Here is a 17562-nt window from a genome sequence, read left to right as displayed (position 1 = left end):
GCTCACTCTCCTTGTTCAGCGGAACCACCAGATGGCTTAAGCCCAGCCATGTGTCCTTACTGTATGCTCTACTAGGGACTCTGGGTGACCTGTCCATGAATGTAAAGTGGGTGTCTGGGAGAAATTTTGAACAACTTATTGAGTGACCACCTTTACCTTTACAGGGTCTTTGAAACTGTGAGGAACTGAACAGTATGTTCTGTCTTAGAGAGGGTCACAACTAAGACTTATCCTCTTCCTGTAAGATATGTATGTTGATTTTTGTGTATGGGCGGCCCATAAATTACTGCTTTATACAGTGATATTATCCAGCAAGAAACGTTTAGCTGGGTGTGGCCTCAGACCAGTGTTGTTCACAGGGTCATCATTAGAATTGTCCCAGGAATTGTTTCCAATCCCTGCCCGCAACAGCTGGTTTTAAGGGTCTCCCGCCGCATAAGGACTGCATGGGTCAGAGGATGACTGCCCTGACCTATCTGGATATTCTGCTCGTGGTGGAGGGTGAGGGGAGTATGGGTGTAGTGTGGTATAGTGGTGATTGCCTGGGTGTGGGAGGCTGGGGTCGAGGGCTTGGATCCCTCTCTGTGCATCTTGGGCACTGGGTCTCGTGGTGTGTCAAAGGTGAGCTCCTTCAAAAAGTTTAGACTCAGTTCTTAGGAACTGGCAGCAGTTCTGGCTGACAGATGTGATAGGGGGCAGCTTAGCAGAATTGCTACCAGTCTCTGGGTGAATGAAGAGCTGCTGGTGTCTGGCATTGAGCTCCTCCAAACGTCTTACCAGGATGGGTGCCTCAGAGTCCTCTGTAGTGCTCTCGGTCAATTTCAACTCTGATGGGGAAATTCTGCTGCCTTTTGGTGGGAGGATGAGGTGGGAGTAAGGGGCAGGGAGGGACAAATCAATGACTGTTGTGGCTCTATGTCCTTCTGCCCTTTCAATGGGAGCTTGCTTGATTCCAAAGCCTTAGGTTGTTGCCGACCTGAGCCTGAGAGCAGTGGTGGCCTGGGAGTGTCTTTCTGCCTCACTTGGGGTTGATATCTGAGGGAGCAGTGCATTGCCTTGGCATGGGGCCACATAAAGGACAGTGTTTCATTGCTTGGCTTTGCTGCTCTGGAACAATACTCGCATCCCTTGGTGTCTTCCTGATTTGGGGCCCTGCTGGTTTAAATGCCAAGGACACCCAGCCTTGGTCTTCTTCCTTAGAAGCACTATAGGACAAATCTCAGTTGGGTAATGGTTGACCAGCCTCTTTCCCTTGGATATACAAAAAAGGCTTGTGCTGCATTTTGGCATACGTCCAAAACCATTACTTTTAGTACCTTAAGGTCTTCTTGTGGGGAAAGTCGAGGCAGAACTCACATGAGATCTTGCAGTCGCATGAGAGATAAAGGTTGCAAATGATATCCTGGTCCGCCAATGGGTATATTACGATGCACCTTGGACAAAACTGGAAGGGTGTGTGTCCATCACTCCCTTACTGTATTAATTCTCCTGAGTGAGCTATGTAACAATGGAAGACGACTCCACTGAGTCGATGAAGACAACTGAGGTGCTGGGAAGTCAAGGTGGTGGTGGTGGTGGTGGTAGAGCAGTGTTACCATTGGAAAGGCGTCAACCACGCTCTGATGGTTATCAGAGTCAACAGTCTCAAAAAAAGTGGAGCAATCAGGCTTGCAAAAGCAGCTAGGATTGTGTCAGTCACCAGACCCTTTGGTGGGTTAGAAAAAATGCTAGCTGGCAGGAGAGTGCACGTATATCAACACCCACCCATGCTACCAAAATTACATGTTTAAAAACAGTTATGTCATGGTTCCAAGGCAAAGACCTCAAAACACCAGAGTCCCACTAATTACGATCTGCAACATGAACACGTTCATTATTTCCTCTGGGTTTGTTAAAGTGTACTAAACAAACCATACATTATTTTTAAATTGTTTTAGTGAGTTGCTGTACACAACAGAGGCTGGCCGAAGGGCATAGTCTAAGCCTAGCAGTCCTACCCACCTATATACCCCAGCAGGTGGATGCAGGGTCTGGCCAGCAGTCAAATCCGTTACCCAGGCCTTGTAACCACCCATGCAAATTCAACCCAACCGTTGGACATAGACCTTGCTTCTGGCCAGGCTGTTATTCTACCAGCCCATGTGCCTAACCATCGGTGCCACGCCTAATCACAGGCCTGATGACTTAATCCTGATTTTTTTCCATACTTTTTAAGTGTGTCAGCTGAAAAAAAATTGTCGAAAACAAGCTCAAAAGTTCTAATTTAATCACAAGTTTGTTCCATATTAAAATTTCTTTTTTCTACACAAATGATTACGCTTTCATTAAGCTGTCTCACCGTGCCCTTCAAACGTGCTTACAGTACTACTTTATATATGTGTATTCCACATCTGAAGCACACCCTTTAAACCTGTGAATTTCATAAATACTGTGAGTTTGCTAAATGGTGCACATTTCTTCTTACAAAATGGCATCAGATTGCTCTTGAGTTTTTAGACATTCATTAGTTTGCCACATTCTAAAATAATTGTCTTTTAAATGATTTTCATGCACCTCTAACTATTCAATCATCAGCATTTAACTGGCTTCTTCTAGAGGTTTGGTGAACCTTCAAGACTGCTTACATAGGGTGGAAACACATCTACTCTCCTAAATAATTGACTGGTGAACTTTCAATCTCTGGAATAAACCATGCTGTTCACACTGAGGAGACAATATTTAAACATCCAAATCTTCATGAAAAGACAAAGAAGAGATTTAATCAATATTGTCCAACATCCTGGTCAGTGTCTCCACAATTCTCTATGCACCTACAGTACAGGTTTAATGCCTATTTATATATATATTGACATCTAATGTGACCTTTCACGGGAAAGTCTTCCTCTTTAGGTACACCTGACCTGTGCAGTACAACTTCATGACCGACAGTCGCATATTCACAAGCACTTCATTTCAAGCACCCTCTCAAATGTATTTGGCTCACACCTGCATTGTTAGATAAATCCCTGTATTTATTAAATATATGAATATAAATGGTTCATCACATCCCTCCTTGCTCAAACAATGGCCCCTCACACTATTGAGCCAACTTTTTTATATCAATGTTGTCTCTCAATAATTGTTAAATACTCTTGTCGTCGAATAAATACAGCCCCACTGCTTCACCCTTCAAAAATTCCCTTTCTAGCATCTTTGTACTTTCCAAATCTAGCTACCCGTTTTCAGTTTTGCAGTGACCCCTGTAGTTGCTATGCTTGCTATAGGTCTAATTTTACTTGAATTCATGCTTGTTTTACACCACTATTTCTAGATATTGTTATACCTATAACTACAGTGCTTGGGAACCCCTTCAAAGTGTGGTTTGCAATCTATAAAACTGTTGGAAAAAATGTTGGTAAAATCTGTGACACATTAATACAGCATAGAATCAATTTTAACATTTGTGCTCCTAAACCACCAGCTGCACAAGAACTGGAGCCTTGAATCATAATAGCATCAAGTAGGTAACCGGTTGTATCATTTTTGTAGCATTTCATTTACGAACATAAGACATACTGTCGCTATTTCACAGGACTATGGCCACACTTTATGCAGAAATAAGAAGATAATTATCCCTTAAATAATATTTTTCTAGTTTATGCCACACCAAGTTCTTCTTTTCTCCACCGACGTGGTCTCAATTGTAATCTTCAAAAAGCTATTTTGGTCACGGGTGGTTGATTAGCAGTGAAGATCATAAGAAAAAGAAGATGACAAGTCCACAACTGTTTACTAGGACATACACCTAACAAGAGTTCTTACTATGGCATTTGTTCTAGACATAAGAGGAATCATAGGTAATGAGTATCAATGTAGACATTATACCTGGATCAATGTACAAATGACTTCAAAAGTAGTGGCAGCTAGCCCTAACATAAAACAGCCATATTCAGCCGGCTGGGAAAATTAATGTATGGTTGACTTCTTAACCAATCTGCTGAGATACGTATGAGTAACGCTAAAGGGAGTTCAGCTACAAGTTTCATTAGGAAAAGACGCAAGACAAGCTGCAACTTTAAGGATAAGTACCTGTAGTTTACTCTAACTTGACACGTGTGATGCAAAGGTTTGGCCGATATTAATGCTTATAAAAAAAGTAAAATAAAAAACAGTAGTACAATGACGGCTGTAATGGAGCTGGGACTTACTTAATTTCACAAGAAACAGTTAATTTCATGAAGCTTTTGCCCTAAGTCACCTATTCAAATGTAGAAGTGTGACGTGTTCTGCATTCATAAATGAAGTATTAACACAAGCCATAACAATTCCCTGTCCTCGTAGCCTATTGAATGTGCCTCTCAATGTACTATTCCCTTCCTTACATCAAAGCACGAGGTGATCGATTCATATAGTTTTCTTGCACCCGATGTGATGAATTCATATTTATTTATTTTTTGCACACCTAAGTGCATAATAGACAGACAAAAATCCTTGGTGCTTCCAACTTCCATGTTCCAAATAACAGACTGAGGATTACTGGGATGTTCAAAGTGCACTTACAATGGTAGAACTTCTGACTCAATGATTTCCTACAATCTTACATTTTGGAGTTAGGAGAGAGAAAGGGGATGTTATAGTGTATTGAGGCTGCAAATTAGAGTGGGCATTCACAAGTATTTTCTGGAAACAAATTAAAACAGACTTCTGTTAACTGCATCAGTAAATCCTTAACCACTTTATGGAAGAACAACCACATATTCCATTAGGGTAGAATAAAAGGGGCTGGAGAAAAAACATTTCCCTCTACAGAAGAATAACAGTAAATTTACAAATTAACATTTCTTCATGATTTTGGGAAATAGGAGTACTTCTGTGACTCATTTCCAAGACTACTTGTGGGATTCATTTTAATACCCCCCAAAAGTTGGCATTCTACTTCAAATGCAAAGGGAAACCTCATAGGCAGTTTACCAACGTGGGCTTTGTGACTCTGGCTTGGAGTAGATCCTTGCACCCCGATTATTCCCAAGCCTACACTGTGAACCCGGGACTTCAAACTCCTTACCACTCCAGAATGCAAATAAAATTATTTTACAGTAAAACAGAAGCACAACGAGATGCAGCCACCTGCAGCAACATTAAAGCGCCCAAACACAAAGAAATGTGATGCAAAACCAAACCCATTCTTAAAAGCGGCCCTCAGAAATTAGCACAAATATTTTGTGAGAGCCAATTTGAAACAAAATCTAATTCTCAACATGCAATATTAATGAGCATCTATTTGTGTAATAAAGAAAAACATCATAAGCTTGAATAATTTCTTATTCAAGAATGGAGACCACTTAATAAGCCGAGAATTTCATTTCATTTATTGCCTGTACCTTGAACGTCTGGGTCATCAACATGAGGCTCCAGATTTTCAATCATTTCTTCCAACTCTTTCCTAGTAGCCATGCTTATGTTTGGACTATTGGACACAGGAACCTCGGGTGTATTTTCATGACATTCCAAATTTGCCTTTGAGGTCTGAGCTTGAAGGAGTTCTTGATCAAGATCAATCTCTGGAATAGGAGTCCTCCAGTAATGGAAAGAATTGTACAATTCCTGTTCTGAAATAGAGCTGTTCTTTGGCCCAAAATGGAGGGGTGATTTACAAGAACTACTGCTTTGATTACAACTTTCAAAAGTTTCCGAACAAAACACAGAAGAGCAATGTGATGATACAATAACGTCATTTTTAGTTTCACTTGCTGTGTCACTTGATGTTAAGGGACCTTGTGAAGCATCTGCCAACTGGATAGTGAAATTCACATTAATGTCCTTGGAAGGCACTTCGACGATACGTTCAGCACCACATGCAATGTCCTCACAAGCATCTTCCACAATGACTTCGGCTGCATATTCAGCTATTTCATTTGAAGAATACTCCAGTATGAGTTCATCACTATCGTCAACATCTACATCACGATCATCCTCCAGTGCCACCTCTCCTGCATCTTCTGCCAAATCATCCAGGAAATCCACACCATCCTCCACAAGAACTTCATCTGAATTCTCCAATATTAGATTTCTTTCATGTTCTTCTATGACATAATTATGATGCTCCCTTGCAAAGTAGCTATGATCTTCTAGTACAACCCCACAGTGGTCCACTGAAACATCACTGTTAGGTGAGAAGAAAATCATTAAAAAGCAATTAATATACAATTAAACAAAATCGATATCAAGTTACTGTATTTCATTACCGTAAGACATGATAATCTGATTGCTACTTTAACACTCAATTACCTAATTATTAAAATAAATAGTTCATTTATTAGAAAGTCAGAATAAGGGGGCATATATGTGTCACTGGGTAAAATATTATGCTAGTGTTTTCTGAATTAAAACTTGACACCTAAAAGGCACTCCCTGCCCTGTCTGATTTATTACAACAAATGTTATCTTCTGGTCCTTTAATAGTACTTTTACACACAGTACTATGAAAATAGTAATGAGAGGGCACATCAAATATTTATAAAGCTAATAAGACTACAAGACAAAATGGGAAAATATGCAAGAAAGGGATACAGAAGAATTAAAAAAAGAACATGTTCATGAAGAAACATGCAGCAATAGTTTAACATGGCATAAAAAGTCAAAATATTGAGAAACAAAATGCAGCAACAGATCGAAACTAAATCTAGTATCACAAAAGTGAGTGTATGGAAGAGGGAAAGATTTAAACTCTATAAAAAGAGTGGGCTTTGTTGTCCTCATGCCTCAAAACAATTAGACTCAGGAAATGAAAATGTACACTTGCAGCAAACAGGCAGAGACATGTAATCTTCAAACATTATGTACAAAAATGGACTGTCACTTGCAAGAATCTTCATCCAACTGATGTACAAGCAGAATTGTTAAGCACTTTTTCTTGTAACATCGATCCAGGTTTCTAATGCATGCTATTTATTTACCCATTTTTATACACCGCACTCAGCTAAAAATATATCTGCCCCCTGTACACAAAACAGCATGATGCATAGCATTGCCATACAAGTTACTTACCTTTGGTAACGATATATCTGGTAGAGACATTCTAGTTGCAGATTCCTTACCTTAGAATTTCCCCCCAGGTGTCAGACTGGATCAGATTTGTTTATTCGGGCAATACCCTTGCTCGTCGGTAGGTGGCGTTGGTCAACTCTACGGGCATCAACAGCGTCGTAGTCACCGTGATGACATCAGAAGTAGTACATAGATGCCACCTTTGAGGAAATGCCTCCTTGGCATCGTTACCCCCTGACTTTTTGCCTTTTGCTGATGCTAAGTTATGACTGAAAGTGTGCAGGGACCCTGCTAACCAGGCCCCAGCACCAGTGTTCTTTCCCTAATCTGTACCTTTGCTTCCACAATTGGCACAGCCCTGGCACTCAGATAAGTCCTTTGTAAATGGTACCCCTGGTACCAAGGGCCTTGATGCCAGGGAAAGTATCTAAGGGCTGCAGCATGCCTTATGCCACCCTGGGGACCCCTCACAGATTGTGTGGGCTAGTGGGGAGAAAATGACTAAGTTGACATGGCACTCCCCTCAGAGTGCCATGCCAGCCTCGCACTGCCTGTGGCATTGGTAAGTCACCCCTCTAAGGAGCCTTACAGCCCTAAGGCAGGGTGCACTATATCACAGGTGAGAGCAAAACCTTAAACATTGTAAGTGCAGGGTAGCCATAAGAGTATATGGTCTGGGAGTTTGTCAAACACGAACTCCACAGTTACATAATGGCTACACTGAAATCTGGGAAGTTTGGTATCGAACATTCTCAGCACAATAAATGCACACTAATGCCAGTGTGGAATTTATTTTAAAATGCACTCAGAGGACATCTTAGAGATGCCCCCTCAATACCAATCTGACTTCTAGCATGGGGCTGACCAGTTTCTGCCAGCCTGCCACAACCAGAAGAGTTGCTGACCACATGGGGAGTGTCTTGGTCACTCAGTGGCCAGGAACAAAGCCTGTACTGGATGGAGGTGCTTCTCACCTCGTCCTGCAGGAACTGTAACACCTGGTGATGAGCCTCAAAGGCTCACCCCTTTGTTACAGCGCCACAGGGCATTCCAGCTAGTGGAGAATCCTGCCCCTCCGGCCACCTCCCCCCACTTTTGGCGACAAGGCTGGAGGAGATAATTAGAAAAACAAGGAGGAGTCACCCACCAGTCAGGACAGCCCCTAAGGTGCCCTGAGCTGAGGTGACCCCTGCCTTTAGAAATTCTCCATCTTAAGTTTGGAGGATTCCCCCAATAGGATTAGGGATGTGCCCCCCTCCCCTCAGGGAGGAGCCACAAAGAGGGTGTAGCCACCCTCCAGGACAGTAGCCATTGGCTACTGCCCTCCCAGACCTAAACACACCCCTACATTTAGTATTTAGGGGCACCCAAGAACCCAGGAAATCAGATTTCTGCAACCTGAACTAAAAAAAGGGACTGCTGACCTACAAGCCTGCAGAGACGGCGGAAGACGACAACTGCTTTGGCCCCAGCCCTACCGGCCTGTCTCCTGACTTGAAAAACTGCAACAGCGACACATCCAACAGGGACCAGCGATCACTGAAGCTTCAGACGACTGCCCTGAACCCCAGGACTAAAACTCCCGTGAGCAGCGGCTCTGCTCAACAAACAGCAACAATCTTGCAACTTTTCAGCAAACTTCAAAGACCTCACTCTTCCCATCGGAAGCGTGAGACTTCACCCTCTGCACCCTACGCCCCCGGCTCGAGATCCAGAGAACTAACACTACAGGGAGGACTCCCAGGCAACTGCGACCCTGTGAGTAGCCCGAGACAACCCCACTGGATCCCCACAGCGACGCCTGCAGAGAGAATCCAGAGGCTCCCCCTGACTGCGACTGCCTGTAACAAGAGACCAGACGCCTGGACCAAGCACTGCACCCGCAGCCCCCAGGATCTGAAGGAACCGAACCTCAGTGCAGGAGTGACCCCCAGGCGACCCTCTGCCTAGCCCAGGTGGTGGCTGTCCCGAGAAGCCCCCCGGTGCCCTGCCTGCACCACTAGAGTGACCCCTGGGTCCCTCCATTGTTTCCTACATAAAACCAGACGCCTGCTTTGCACACTGTACCCGGCCGCCCCTGTGCCGGTGTGGTAATTTAGGGGTTGCCTTGAACCCCCAACGGTGGGCTGCCTATGCCCAGGAACTGAGACTTGTGTGTGTCTTACCTACCTCACAATCTAACCATTACTTACCCCCCACCCCGAAACCCCCCCCCCCAGGAACTGTTGATTTTTGCACTGTCTCAGCCAATACCTGCTCACACGACTAAATTCCAAAACATTTCATTAGAAACTGATTTTGGAAATTTTAGCTATTTTTCTAACTTTTCAAAAGTCCTGCTAGGACCTTGTGTAAGTCCCTGTTGCATTTTTTTTTTGTTTTTGTTTTTTAGAGTTTAAAAGTTTGTAAAAGTTTGTATTTAAGTTCTAGAAGTAGTTTTTAGATTCTTAAAAAGTAATCCCAACTTTTAGAGAAATAATGTCTAGCACAGATGAGATGGTGGTTTAACTCAACCTCACCCCTTACCTGCATCTAGGGATGTCAGATTTAAGGACTCTCTGTAAGCTAAAAAATATAAAGACTGGGTCCAACCCTACCAAAGTAAAGCTCCAGGAGCTTTTGGGAGCATTTGCAGAGGACCACCACTCTGAGGATAATCCTACAGAGGGACAAATTAGTGACCAAGAGGATTACTCCCTCCCTCCCTCCTGTCCTAATTAGGGAGACCAGGGTCCCTCAAACCCTGACACCACAAGTGATAGTCAGAGAGACCGGTTCTTCCACAGGGGAGACCAGTAACTCTGGAAGCATTGAGGGCAGCCTCAATGAAGATGACCTCCTGCTAGCCAGGATGGCCAAAAGACTGGCTTTGGAGAGACAGCTCCTAGCCTTAGAGAGGGAAAGAAAAGAGATGGATTTAGCTCCCATCAATGGTGCAGCAACATAACTAGAGTCAGAGAAGATACTGACATCCTAAAAATCCCCAAAGGGATTGTAACAAAATATGAAGATGGTGATGACATCACCAAATGGTTCACAGCTTTTGAAAGGGCTTGTGCAACCAGAAAAGTAAACAAATCTCACTGGGGTGCTCTCCTTTCGGAAATGTTCACTGGAAAGTGTAGAGATAGACTCCTCACACTCTCTGGTAAAGATGCAGAATCCTATGACCTCATGAAGGCTACCCTGATTGAGGGCTTTGGATTCTCAACTGAGGAGTACAGGATTAGGTTTAGGGGGGCTCAAAAATCCTCGAGCCAGACCTGGGTTGATTTTGTTGACTTTTCAGTCACAACACTAGATGGTTGGATAAATGGCAGTGGTGTAAATGATTATGATGGACTGTATAACTTGTTTATGAAAGAACATCTTTTCAGTGATTGTTTCAATGACAAACTGCATCAGCATCTGGTAGACCTAGGTCTAATTTCTCCCAAAGAATTGGGAAAGAAGGCAGACCATTGGGTCAAGACTAAGGTGACCAAGACTTCCACAGGGGGGGGTGACCAAAAGAAAGGGGTCACAAAGCCTCCCCTGGGGAAGACTGTGGAGACTTCCAAGGGAAAAAGTAGTCTCTCTCTATAGGGCCCCAAAAACCTGCTCAGGAGGGTGAGTCCAAAGCCTCTTCACAATCCTCATTTGGGTATAAGAGTAAAAACTTTGATCCCAAAAAGACCTGGTGCGCATCTGTACTCGGCATGGACACCAAACTGGAGACCAGGCCTGCCACAAGAAAAGTTCCACAACTACTCCAGTTAGCACTGGAATAGCCAGTCTCCATGTGGGATCAACAGTGTGCCCAGAGGAAATCAGGTTTCACACTGAACTACATTAGTCTCTGAGGGTGGGGTGGACATAGCCACACTTGCTGCCTGGCCGCCTAAAATGCAAAAATACAGGCAGCAGCTCTTAATCAATGGGAGAAGCCCTGAGGGATACAGGTGCCAGTGGCACTATGGTGACAGACAAACTGGTTTCCCCAGGACAACACCTGGCTGGACAGACATATCCAGTCACCAATACTGACAATCAGACTAAAGACCATCCCATGGCAATGGTAACTTAAGAATGTGAAGGGGTCACTGGCCTGAAACAGGTGGCAGTCTCTTCTGCAATACCAGTAGAATGTCTGCTTGGAAATGATCTAGAGTCCTCAGCATGGGCTGAGGTAGAACTCAAAACCCATGCAGCCATGCTGGGAATCCCTGAACTGGTGTGTGTCAAGACAAGGGCACAGTGTGGAGCTCAGGGTGAAAAAGAGGTTTTGGGGTCTGGAATAATGGCCCAACCTTCCAAGAGAAACGAAAGAAGACTGGGGAACCAGCTTCAGCACAGCAAAAGAAGCAGAGCCTCTCTTCCCAGGAAGATGTTCTATCCCCTCAGGTAACTGAGTCCATGGAGCTAGGGCCTTATCAGGTTGAGCTCTTGGGCCCAGGGGGACCCTCAAGGGAACAGCTGTGTAAGGGGCAAGAAACTTGTCCCTCTCTTCAAGGCCTAAGACAGCAAGCAGCTGAGCAAGAAAAAGGAAATGTCAGTGGAACTCACAGGATCTATTGGGAAGATGGACTCCTTTACACTGAGGCGAGAGATCCCAAACCTGGTGCAACTAGGAGAGTGGTAGTGCCTCAGGAGTTTAGGGAGTTCATTCTGACATTAGCCCATGACATTCCCCTTGCTGGGCATTTGGGACAAACCAAGACATGGGAGAGGTTAGTTAACCATTTCTATTGGCCCAATATGTCCCAGAAGGTAAAGGAGTTTTGCACCTCCTGTGTCACCTGTCAAGCCAGTGGTAAGACAGGTGGCCATCCAAAGGCCCCCCTCATTCCACTTCCAGTGGTGGGAGTCCCCTTTGAAAGAGTGGGAGTGGATATAGTGGGTCCACTTGAACCTCCCACAGCATCAGGGAACCAGTATATCCTAGTGGTAGTAGTAAGGGGAATTGCCTCGGGGTACCAAGGGGTGCCTTAGGTCCACTACTGCCCCTGCAGTAGCCAAAGCACTCATTGGTATTTTTTTTTACCAGAGTGGGATTTCCTAAGGAAGTGGTTTCTGACAGAGCTACCAACTTCATGTCCGCGTACCTAAAACATATGTGGAATGAGTGTGGGGGTGACTTACAAATTCACCACACCATACCATCCACGAACCAATGGTCTTGTTGAGAGATTCAACAAAACATTGAAGGGCATGATCATGGGGCTCCCTGAAAAACTCAAAAGGAGATGGGATGTCCTCTTGCCATGTCTGCTTTTCGCCTGCAGAGAGGTGCCACAGAAGGGAGTAGGGTTTTCCCCCTTTGAACTTCTGTTTGGCCATCCTGTTAGGGGACCACTAGCACTTGTAAAAGAAGGCTGGGAGAGACCTCATTATGAGCCTAAACAAGATATAGTGGACTATGTACTAGGCCTACGTTCAAGGATGGCAGAGTACATGGAAAAGGCAAGCAAAAACCTTCAGGCCAGCCAACAGCTCCAGAAGTTGTGATATGAACAAAAGGCTGCTATGTTTGAGTTTCAGCCAGGGCAGAATGTCTGGGTTCTGGAGCCTGTGGCTCCAAGGGCACTTCAGGACAGATGGAGTGGTCCTTGCCCAGTGCTAGAGAAAGAGTCAGGTCACCTACCTGGTTGACCTAGGCACTAGCAGGACCCCCAAGAGAGTGTGATCCATGTGAACCACCTCAAACTCTTTTATGATAGGGCAGATGTAAACATGTTAATGGTTACAGATGAGGACCAGGAAGCTGAGAGTGAACCTCTCCCTGATCTCCTCTCCACTGACCCTAAAGATGGCTCAGTAGATGGAGTGATCTATTCAGACACCCTCTCTGGCCAACAGCAGACTGACTACAGGCAAGTCCTCAGGCAGTTTGCTGATCTCTTTTCTCTAACCCCTGGTCAGACACACCTGTGTACCCATGATGTGGACACAGGAGACAGCATGCCTGTCAAAAACAAAATATTTAGAAAGTCTGACCAAGTTAAAGGAAGCATCAAAGTGGAAGTCCACAAGATGCTGGAGTTGGGAGTGATTGAGCACTCTGATAGTCCCTGGGCTAGCCCAGTGGTCTTGGTCTCCAAACCTCACACAAAAGATGGCAAGAGAGAAATGAGGTTCTATGTGGACTACAGAGGGCTTAATTCTGTCACCAAGACAGATGCTCACCCCATTCCAATGGCAGATGAGCTAACAGACAAATTAGGTGCTGCCAAATACTTAAGTACCTTTGACTTGACAGCAGGCACCTGGAGCAAAATAGAAAACAGCATTCTCTACACATGATGGGCACTACCAGTTTACTGTGATGCCCTTTGGGTTAAAGAATGCCCTGCCAAAGGTTGGTGAATCAAGTCCTTGCTGGCTTGGAGTCCTTTAGTGCAGCTTATCTTGATGATGTTGCTGTCTTTAGCTCCACCTGGCAGGATCACCTGGTCCACCTGAAGAAGGTTTTGCAGGCCCTGCAAGCAGCAGGCCTCTCTATCAAGGCATCTAAATGTCAGATAGGGCAGGGTACTGTGGTTTACTTGGGACACCTTGTAGGTGGAGGCCATGTTCAGCCACTCCAACCCAAGATCCAGACTTTTCTGGACTGCGTAGCTCCAAAAACCCAGACTCTAGTCAGGGCATTCCTTGGCTTGACTGGGTACTATAGGAAGTACGTGAAGGGTTATAGATCAATAGTGACACCCCTCACAGAAGTCACCTCCAAGAAAATGCCCAATAGAGTGAACTGGACCGTGGACTGTGAAAAGGCCTTGGACACCCTGAAGCAAACAATGTGTACAGCACCAGTTTTGAAAGCTCCAGATCACTCTAAGCAGTTCATTGTGCAAACAGATGCCTCTGAAAAGTGGATAGGCGCAGTCCTGTCCCAAACCAATGATGATGGCTTTGACCAGCCTGTTGCTTTTTTTAGCAGGAGGTTACTCCCAAGGGAGCGGCGATGGAGTGCCATTGAGAGGGAGGCCTTTGCTGTGGTCTGGTACCTGAAGACGTTGAGACCATACCTTTTTGGTACTCACTTCATAGTTCAAGCTGACCACAGACCTCTCAGATGGCTAATGCAAATGAAAGGAGAAAACCCTAAACTGTTGAGGTGGTCCATATCCCTACAGGGAATGGACTTTGTAGTGTAACACAGACCTGGGACTGCTCATGCCAATGGAGTTGCCAGGTTCTTCCACTTAGAAAATGAAGATTCTCTCGGGAAAAGTTAGTCGCATTCTCTTTCGTTTGGTGTGGGGGGGGGTAAGGAAATGCCTCCTTGGCATGGTTACCCCCTGAATTTTTGCCTTTTGCTGATGCCAAGTTATGACTGAAAGTGTGCTGGGACCCTGCTAACCAGGCCCCAGCACCAGTGTCCTTCCCCTAAACTGTACATTTGCTTCCACAAATCACACTGCCTGTGGCATAGGTAGGTCACCCCTCTAGTAGGCATTACAGCCCTAAGGCAGGGAGGACTATACCACAGGTGAGGGCATAGTTGCATGAGCACTATGCCCCTACAGTGTCTAAGCAAAACCTTAGACATTTTAAGTGCAGGGTAGCCATAAGAGTATATGGTCTGGGAGTTTGTCAAATACGAACTCCACAGTTCCATAATGGCTACACTGAAATCTGGGAAGTTTGGTATCAAACTTCTCAGCACAATAAATGCACACTGATGCCAGTGTGTAATTTAATGTAAAATGCACCCAGAGGGCATCTTAGAGATGCCCCTGAATACCAATCTGACTTCTAGCGTGGGGCTGACCAGTTTCTGCCAGCCTGCCACAACCAGACAAGTTGCTGACCACATGGGGAGAGTACCTTTGTGACTCTGTGGCCAGGAACAAAGCCTGTACTGGGTGGAGGTGCTTCTCACCTCCCCCAGCAGGAACTGTAACACCTGGCGATGAGCCTCAAAGGCTCACCCCCTTTGTTACAGCACCACAGGGCATCCCAGGTAGTACCCACACTTTTGGCAGCAAGGCTGAAGGAGATAATTAGAAAAACAAGGAGGAGTCACCCACCAGTCAGGACAGCCCCTGAGCTGAGGTGACCCCTGCCTTTAAAAATCCTCCATCGTAAGTTTGGAGCATTTTCCCAATAGGATTAGGGATGTGTCCCCCTCCCCTCAGGGAGGAGGCACAAAGAGGGTGTAATGGTAACTTTGGGGTTGCCTTGAACCCCCAACGGTGGGCTGCCTATGCCCAGGAAATGAGACCAGTAAGTGTCTGTCTTATCTCACAATCTAACCATTACTTACCTCCCCCAGGAACTGTTGATTTTTGCACTGTGCCCACTTTTAAAATAGCTTATTACCATTTTAACAAAAACTGTATATGTTATTGCTCTAATTCAAAGTTCCTAACTTACCTGTGTGGAGTACCTTGCATTTTATGTATTTACTTCAAATCTTGAACATGTGGTTTTAAAAATAAATTAAGAAATGAAAATGTCACTTACCCAGTGTACATCTGTTTGTGGCATCAGTCGCAGTAGATTCGCATGTTTTGCAATAGCTCGCCATCTGGTGTTGGGCCGGAGTGTTACAAGTTGTTTTTCTTCGAAGAAGTCTTTCGAGTCACGGGACCGAGTGACTCCTCCTTTTGTCTCCATTGCGCATGGGCGTCGACTCCATCTTCGATTGTTTTTCCCCGCAGAGGGTGAGGTAGGAGTTGAATTGTAGTAATAGTGCCCATGCAATGGAGTGACTAAGTATGCACCTATTTAAGGTTGAGATGATACATATATAAATAGTTGAAGGTAACTTCCAAACTGCTACAGGCTCCCGGGGAGGCGGGTGGGCACATGCGAATCTACTGCGACTGATGCCACGAACAGATGTACACTGGGTAAGTGACATTTTCAGTTCGATGGCATCTGTCGCTGTAGATACGCATGTTTTGCATAGACTAGTAAGCAGTTATCTCCCCAAAAGCGGTGGATCAGCCTGTAGGAGTGGAAGTAGTCTGAAATAATGTTCTTAATACGGCTTGACCTACTGTGGCTTGTTGTGCGGATAACACGTCTACACAGTAGTGCTTGGTGAATGTGTGAGGCGTAGACCATGTGGCTGCCTTACATATTTCTTGCATTGGGATGTTTCCTAGAAAGGCCATGGTAGCACCTTTCTTTCTGGTTGAGTGTGCCCTTGGTGTAATGGGCAGCTGTCGTTTAGCTTTAAGGTAGCAGATTTGGATGCATTTAACTATCCATCTGGCTATACCTTGTTTTGATATTGGGTTTCCTGCATGAGGTTTTTGAAATGCAATAAATAGTTGTTTAGTCTTTCTGATGTTTTTTGTTCTGTCAATGTAATACATCAATGCTCTTTTGACATCTAATGTATGTAGTGCCCTTTCAGCTACGGTATCTGGCTGTGGAAAGAACACTGGAAGTTCCACTGTTTGATTTAGATGGAACGGTGAAATAACCTTTGGCAAAAATTTAGGATTGGTCCTTAGGACGACCTTATTCTTGTGTAGTTGTATAAAAGGTTGCTGTATTGTAAACGCCTGAATCTCGCTTACTCTTCTTAGGGAAGTAATGGCTATGAGAAATGCCACCTTCCAGGTTAGGAACTGTATTTCGCAGGAGTGCATGGGTTCAAAAGGTGGACCCATAAGTCTAGTTAGGACAACATTTAGGTTCCATGAAGGAACAGGTGGTGTTCTTGGTGGTATAATTCTCCTAAGGCCCTCCATGAATGCTTTAATGACTGGTATCTTATATAGGGAAGTTGAATAGGTAGTCTGCAGGTATGCAGATATTGCTGCAAGGTGTATTTTAATGGAAGAGAAAGCCAGGTTAGATTTTTGTAAGTGAAGCAAGTAACCCACTACATGTTCTTGAGTTGTGTGTAATGGTTGTATTTGATTAATATGGCAGTAGCAAACAAACCTCTTCCATTTACTTGCATAGCAGTGCCTGGTGGATGGCCTTCTGGCTTGTTTTATGACTTCCATACATTCTTGGGTAAGTTGTAAGTGCCCGAATTCTAGGATTTCAGGAGCCAGATTGCTAGATTCAGCGATGCTGGATCTGGGTGTCTGATCTTTTGGTTGTGCTGTGTCAACAGATCTGGCCTGTTGGGCAATTTGATGCAGGGTACTACTGATAGGTCTAGCAGCGTTGTGTACCAGGGTTGCCTTGCCCAAGTTGGTGCTATTAATAAGAGTTTGAGTTTGTTTTGACTGAGTTTGCTTACTAGGTAAGGAAGGAGAGGGAGAGGAGGAAAAGCGTAAGCAAATATCCCTGACCAGTTCATCCATAGGGCATTGCCTTGGGACTGTTTGTGTGGGTATCTGGATGCAAAGTTTTGGCATTTTGCGTTCTCCTTGGTCGCAAACAAGTCTATCTGAGGTGTTCCCCAGAGTTTGAAATAAGTGTTCAGAATTTGGGGGTGAATTTCCCATTCGTGGACCTGTTGGTGATCTCGAGAGAGATTGTCTGCGAGTTGATTTTGGATCCCTGGTATAAATTGTGCTATTAGGCGAATTTGGTTGTGAATTGCCCAACGCCAAATCTTTTGTGCTAGCAGGCTTAACTGCG

The 17562-nt window shown here is 44.7% G+C and overlaps 1 protein-coding gene across 3 annotated transcripts in view; it reads right to left on the bottom strand.

The window, feature by feature from the left end:
• Positions 1-17562, bottom strand: part of PPP4R1 (protein phosphatase 4 regulatory subunit 1) — a 689987-nt gene that overhangs the window by 336894 nt on the left and 335531 nt on the right. For all 3 annotated transcript variants that reach the window (XM_069216574.1, XM_069216564.1, XM_069216553.1), the window contains exon 11: positions 5361-6142. In XM_069216574.1, the coding sequence (XP_069072675.1) occupies positions 5361-6142 (782 nt within the window). The remainder of the gene's footprint in view (positions 1-5360; positions 6143-17562) is intronic.

Source organism: Pleurodeles waltl, chromosome 2_1 (genome assembly GCF_031143425.1).
Source record: "Pleurodeles waltl isolate 20211129_DDA chromosome 2_1, aPleWal1.hap1.20221129, whole genome shotgun sequence".
Taxonomy (NCBI): domain Eukaryota; kingdom Metazoa; phylum Chordata; class Amphibia; order Caudata; family Salamandridae; genus Pleurodeles; species Pleurodeles waltl.
Note: the sequence above shows the minus strand (reverse complement) of the source record. Positions and strands in the feature narration are given on the sequence as shown.